General features: G+C 42.5%; 1 protein-coding gene across 11 annotated transcripts in view; it reads right to left on the reverse strand.

The window, feature by feature from the left end:
* The window catches only part of TAF1 (TATA-box binding protein associated factor 1), a 72,603-nt gene extending 68,312 nt beyond the window's left edge, over window positions 1-4,291 (reverse strand). For all 11 annotated transcript variants that reach the window (XM_044235697.1, XM_044235693.1, XM_044235690.1 and 8 more), the window contains exons 1-3: window positions 4,046-4,291; window positions 2,973-3,087; window positions 2,717-2,833 (exon numbers count right to left, since the gene is read on the reverse strand). In XM_044235697.1, coding sequence (XP_044091632.1) covers window positions 2,717-2,833; window positions 2,973-3,087; window positions 4,046-4,225 — 412 coding nt within the window. In that variant the 5' untranslated portion in view covers window positions 4,226-4,291. The remainder of the gene's footprint in view (window positions 1-2,716; window positions 2,834-2,972; window positions 3,088-4,045) is intronic.
* Window positions 4,292-6,894: the final 2,603 nt, after the last annotated feature.

Raw genomic sequence — 6,894 nt, forward strand, 5'->3', positions numbered from 1 at the left:
ACTCATTTCAATGCACTTCCTTACTTACCCAGTCCTACTGTTTTATCAGCAACTCTCAAGTTTAATTCTGCTTAGCATTTTCCTCAGCTGTCACCCTACCCGAGACCTTGATGACTTTTTATCTAGCCTGCAAGAACAGTTTCTAAGTTAGTCTGCCCCTTTACCCCTTTTCTAATCAAAACCCTAAAACAACAAGTGTCACTTCTCATTTTCATTTAGGAAGGAAAGGCAACTAACACTTACAGAGCATCTACCATGACCCTGTACTATGTAGGTGCCTTCACAACCTGTGATATTGAACTTAAATTCCCACATAAGACCCACTAATGAAGTATTATCACCTTTACTGCAGATAAGAAAACTGAGGCATTATTGTAAATCCAAGCTTCAAAAACTAAGCAACTTCCCCAGGATCAAACTCAATATGGAGCTGCAGCTTGAACCTATTATTCTGACTCCAAAGTTCATTATCTTTTCATTGTACCACCCTGCCCTTTACTCAACAATGTTTGGTTTACAATCCTTTATGACATCAAATCCCAAGTAAGGCATACATACACGTGTTATCAAATTGCTCTATCCCTAGTATGTTTTCCACTCCTTTCAAGAAAACCTGCTGGCCAATTCTTCCTGCACTATTCACTTATTTTTATCTCTAAACCTTTAGAGAAGCCATGTTTTCAAACCAAAATGCCCCGCTACTTCCTCCCCAAGAAACTCTTTCAAACTTTTGCTCAAAATTCACCTCCATGACATCTTCTCTAATGACCTCCATCCACTTCTAATTACTCCAAAGAAGAATCCTAGTAAATCAAGCCACCTGAAGGGGCCAATGCCAGAGGAGGAGGAAGTTAGGACACAGGTAAAGGCACCCTCACTGAATAAGAGAACTTGGAAATGAGCGTCCTAGAGTACTAAGACTACCAAATGCAGCATCCCCTTTTTCTAGGAGGTCAGCTCATAAAACCCTAATAGGACACCCCCACTCGTCATCTTCCTTAACATTCCTATCCAAGACAACAAACCAAAACCTGAAAATTCCAAAACTCCCTGGAAATCAGAGCTACCACTTCCCCCTTAGCCTAAGTCAGGGGGCTCAAAAATAATACAGTATTTGTCTCAGATATTCTGTCAACCTGCTGAAATGATATACAATACTCTATACAGAAATATGAGCTTATAGCTGCTTGTCTTTTTGTTGTAATTATGCTTCATGTTGTTTATCCCACTTTCTCAAATGATAATAATATCCTGGAGAGGGAGACCTGTATCTTCTATTTTTCCTGGGTTACCGCCTGTGTATGTGGCACAGTTAATTCTCTCTCTATGATAAGCACTCAAATCAATTAACTGGTGCTGAAATCTAATTCAAAGAGGTGGACAATGAACAAACAACGAGAAACCTCATACAAAAGTGTCAAGCGGTGAGAGATAGGGTAAGGCAGTAGAAACAATGAATTATACATATGTCAACTATACCTCAATTAAAAGTTGTAAAAAAATTACAAATCAGAAAAAAGGAACTGTGATCAGTTGCTCTAGGTTCAAGACCACAGAACTAAACTCCTCAAGATCAGAAAATGGATTACCTTTGAACCATACTATCACAGTTTATAGCTCAACAAATGTCTAATATCCTGAATTACTGAATTAGTCAAGGTCTGCCACTACCTAACTTATGTAACTTTTTTTTTAAAGATTTTTATTTATTTATTTGACAGACAGAGATCACAAGTAGGCAGAGAGGCAGGCAGAGAGAGAGAGAGAGAGGAGGAAGCAGGCTCCCTGCTGAGCAGAGAGCCCGATGTGGGACTCGATCCCAGGACCCTGAGATCATGACCTGAGCCGAAGGCAGCGGCTTAACCCACTGAGCCACCCAGGCGCCCTAACTTATGTAACTTTTTAAAAAGTCCCACATCTTATTAAAGTCCAAGTTTTCTTTTCCTATGATGAAGTTAATAATAGACAATCATTAAGACCCCTTCCAGCTCTGATTTTGATTCTATATGTAGCACCTTACACCAGGGAGAGACACCTATATATTGGGAGCAAGCACTAAGTTCATTCTGTCAGCATACAGGTGGTGAGTGATTAATAAACATTAAGCCAGTAAATACGTATGCTTGTTTATATAGGACATTGCAAATACTTAATCCTTCTTGAACTACCAAGTCCTTAAGAGCAAAGACTGAGTTCAAATAATTTCTTTTTTTAAAGGATTTTATTTATTTATTTGACGAACAGAGATCACAAGTAGGCAGAGAGGCAGGCAGAGAGAGAGAGAAGGGGAAGCAGGCTCCCCGCTAAGCAGAGAGCCTGATGCGGGGCTCGATCCCAGGACCCTGGGATCATGACCTGAGCTGAAGGCAGAGGCTTTAACCCACTGAGCCACCCAGGTGCCCCTGAGTTCAAATAATTTCTAAAACAGTGCCATGAACACTGTAGGTCCTCAAATACCAGATAAGGAAAACATTATCTTTACTTGGCATTCACCAAGAATTTGGGAATAACCAGTATGAGGAATAAACCCCCGAGTGTAACAATGGCCCAGAACACACACATAAAAGATAGAAGCTACATGGGACTGAGCTCACAAAAAGAGAGAGAAGGAAAGGATGGAGAGCAGGAACAATGGCAGAAAGCATACACAGAAACAAAATGGACTACACTGCAAGAAAATGACTGGAATGCTCTACTGATGACACTAAAGAATCACCTGAATGGCAAAGCGGCTGCAAGCTCCCCATTGTCTGCTGATATCTTCGGCTTTCATCTTCTGCTACCTCATTGATGTCTGAATAGTCGACAGCATCTTCTGTACTCCTGATCCATCCTATAGATAGAGGGGAGGGCAGGTATATCTCAACAAAGGCCAAGTAACTCTCACTCCCTTAGATAATTCCCATTGAAAAGTGCATACACAGTAGGTGGCTAGCCTCCTCCCTCCTTACTCCCCATGACCCACACTTCACCTTCATCATTTACCAGGGCACCATCAGTCCCAGTCAATTCTTCATTTGCGGTGAGTTCAGTGATCAGGCTGCCCAGACCCAAAGCCCCCAAGCCTGCCAAGTGCTTCTTACACTCCTGAAAAAGGGACAGCACCAGAGTCGAAGATAACAACTAAATCTAAGCTTTCCACGCCACAAGGCTTGTTTCCCTGGTCCAGCACAAAGCTATAAATCCATATTAAATATAACTCTGCAGTGTGCTAAAAGGAGCATCACATTCCAGAACTGTAAAGTAACTCTCCCACTAAACTCCACGTTGATCAGATCTTTATCAACATATTAAGTCCAATTTCATCACCACACTTTAATAAGAAAAGATCAAAGAACCATCATCAAGACTAAACAAATGGAACAGTAGTTCTCTGAATAAAGGCTAAGGCAACTGAAGCCTGGGATTCGAGAAGGGAGGGCAAGAAATTTTTTTTGCTGGCTTTTGTGTATTTGTGTGTGATGCAGAGGAGAAATATTGATCAATATTTTCTCTTTGTTACAATGAATTTAAATTAAAGTAGGTAAGGTTCATTTGGACACAGGAAACAATTTCATGAATGTCAGAGAAAACTACCCAAGAAGTGCACTGGACCAGAAGGGGTCTGCCCCAGATAGTCTGAACATTCGCTGTTGGAAGAACTGAGGCGGGAACCACACGATTTGTCACAGGTCCTCTTGCTCTAGAGCCACCTCAAGTCAACGATGTCAGACAGGCAGTTTCAAGAATCTCCCAAGTCCTCATAGCAATGGCTTAAATGTAATGTCACTATGTTACGCTATTTTCCGGCTGCCTTGTGAGAATGACCATTAACCCCAAAGCCACCCACATCAGCTCCCCTGACCTACGAGAGCTTGCGTACAGTTCTTTCTTCCCACCCTCAACCTGAACGGAGCCTCCAGTCTACGATCTGCACGCTCTACTAGGATAGCATCCGCTTCTCATTTCCTCTCCTCTTACGTTAACCGCGCCCTCTCACAGGGGCTCTACTCTCCTCATTCAGCCCGACAACCACCAACCCTATACCCACGCCCGCCCCCCTCACATCATCCAAGACGCTTTCCCCCTCCAGCTGTCCGGCTCCATTGATGTTGCCGAAAAGGAAACCGGTTAAAGAAAATGGGCCGCCTCCAGCAGAATCTTCATCGCTGTCCGTGTCTGACATGATGGCGGTTGTGGTGTCACCGGAGGCCGCGGGGAGCAGCAAATCCCAGCCTGGTCCCATGGACCGGAAATAAAAACATTAGTCGCCCAGAAGTGACTTACAGGGCTCCTTGACCCCACCAGGCCTTACCGGAAGCGGAATGAGGGGGTGGGGGGACGTAACCGGAAAGACCGGCCGTCCTACGAAAAAGGCGAACTACTTTACTAACATAACGGCATTTGATTCGACCGTAAGGGATCAGGAGGTTGGGTATGTGGAAAGCGGTTGGTCAAAGAAAATGTTTGGTCCCGCCCCCTTCTGCTAATCTGCGCATGAGCATTCCCAGTGCATTGGATAGGTGTCACGGCTGTTCCTCCAATCAGAAGGAGCTGCCTGGGTCACGTAGCCTACGTCCTGGTTACCACGGGTCACCACGCCGTGGTACGCGGAAGTAAAGATTAGAAGCCCCTTTGCTTCTGCTTCGGAAGGAGAGGCTGGCCGAAAATCGCACTGTGCCGGAAGTACCTCTCCAAGTTTTTTTTTTTTTTTTAAGATTTTATTTATTTATTTGACAGAGAGAGATCACAAGTAGGCAGAGAGGCAGACAGAGAGAGAGAGAGAGAGGAGGAAGCAGGCTTCCCGCTGAGCGGAGAGCCCGATGCGGGACTCGATCCCAGGACCCTGAGATCATGTCCTGAGCCGAAGGCAGCGGCTTAACCCACTGAGCCACCCAGGCGCCCCCCTCTCCAAGTTTTGAATTGACATTTCCCCAGGGAAATGGAGTCCCTTCTCCCTCGGTTTCTTTCGGGAAGTGTGACAAAGATGAGTAAAAGGAACAGCCGACCCTTCAGCTAGGTTCACAATTGTTGACATTTTTACAGGTTTTATTTTTGTTTTAATTTCTGAACCATTTGAAAGGTTCAGAACCAAATGGTTCAGAACCAAATGTGATTCTCCAGCCCTAAAAATGGACGTTTTCTACATAACAACAAAATCGTTACTGCATCTTCAAAAATTAACATTGAATCATCATTTAGCATACAGTTTGTATTTTCGTATTTAAATTTCCCCAGTTGTCCTAGTTGGAGCATTTTACACCAGTCCAGGATCCGCTGAAGGTTTTTGCACTGCATTTAGTAATCTCCCTTCAGTCTTAATCCAGAAACACCAGCCTTTTCTTTGTGTTGCATACTACATTTTTTTTCTTAAGAATCCTGGCAAGTTGTCTTGAAAATATTCCATATTCTGAATTCGTCTGATTGATTTATGTTAAATATTTTATCAGGCATCAGAAGGCACAAATGTCAGGTTGTCACTCTTGGTGATGCTGTATTGGAGCACCAGATCTCTCCATCCCAAAGGCACATTTTTCCTTTTGTAATTAGTAAATGGGGTTGAGATTGTGTGAATATTCGCCCAATGGTTTTAGCATCCTTTAATGATTCTTGCCTGAATCAGTTATATTGGGAGAGTGCAGAAGGGTGACTTATTCTTAAATGCCTTTTACACTTATTAAGTGCATTTATTCAGTAAAGAACTTGGTCTTACCTCCCCCTCCCGTTTTATTTTAATGTGTCATAATCTAGCACCATCATTATCCTTTTTGATGCTCAAACTGTTCCAAATTTGTCCAGAGGGACCCACTTCACTCTGGCTCCTGTGTTACTAGTCTTGAAGTACTTCCTTGCTTTTTGGCACAAGATGTTCTAGGCTTACTCTGTACATTCCCTGTCCCGAGACCTGATATAAGCCATTTCTCCAAGGAGCCCTGATATCTTTTAGTGGGGATTAGTATTTAGAAACTGGGGCATCATTGCTTATAGGCCCTTCCAGTGGAGAGAGCTAAAAAAAGAGAGAGAGAGAGAGAGTTTAAAGGGCACCTGGCTGGCTGAGTCGGTAGAGCATGCAACTCTTCGTCTTGGGGCTGTGAGTTCAAGCCCCACATTGGGTGTAGAGCTTACATTTAAAAAACAGAAATTTTTTAAAAATGAGTTTTATACTAATACTTCCAATTCAAGTCCAACACCACAGGGTTCTCCCTCACTTTTCCCCATTTCGTATTTCTATCTTGCTTCTCTTAAAATTCTGGTTCCCGACATCCATATGTTGACTCTTCTCAGAATTGCAAGGTGGATACCACTACCAACAATAAACCTAAGTAAAGTTCAGAAGTTCTTTGCAGTTTTTTGTCCTTAGACTATATCCTATTAAGGATATATAATGCACTGTGTGTAAAAATTACTTGAATCATTTTTTTCCTCTGTGGAGTTCTGTGTTTTTTTTAAGATTTTATTTATTTATTTGACAGAGATCACAGGTAGGCAGAGAGGCAGGCAGAGAGAGAAAGGAAAGCAGGCTCCCTGCTGAGAAGATTGCCCAATGTGGGGCTCAATCCCAAGACCCTGGGATCATGACCTGAGCCGAAGGCAGAGGCTTTAACCCACTGAGCCACCCAGGTGCCCTTGTGGAGTTCTGTTTCTAGTCAACTTTATGATTTGCTTTTATTATCCTTTTTAAATAAATTTTAATTTTTTAATATGTAAATTTTTACATGGTTAAAAGTAAAAAGTATGTAAAAAGCTATTTCCAGAGAAGTCTTACTCCTGTGCCTATGCTCTCTACCCCAATACCAAGCCACTCCCTATAAGTAACCATTCATTAATTTCTGGCTTATCCTTCCTGTGTTTATTTTTTTATTGAGTTGTAACTGACATGTAACATTCTATTAGTTTCAGGTATACAATATAATG

This window comes from Neovison vison, chromosome X (genome assembly GCF_020171115.1).
Source record: "Neovison vison isolate M4711 chromosome X, ASM_NN_V1, whole genome shotgun sequence".
NCBI classification, from domain to species: Eukaryota; Metazoa; Chordata; class Mammalia; order Carnivora; family Mustelidae; genus Neogale; species Neogale vison.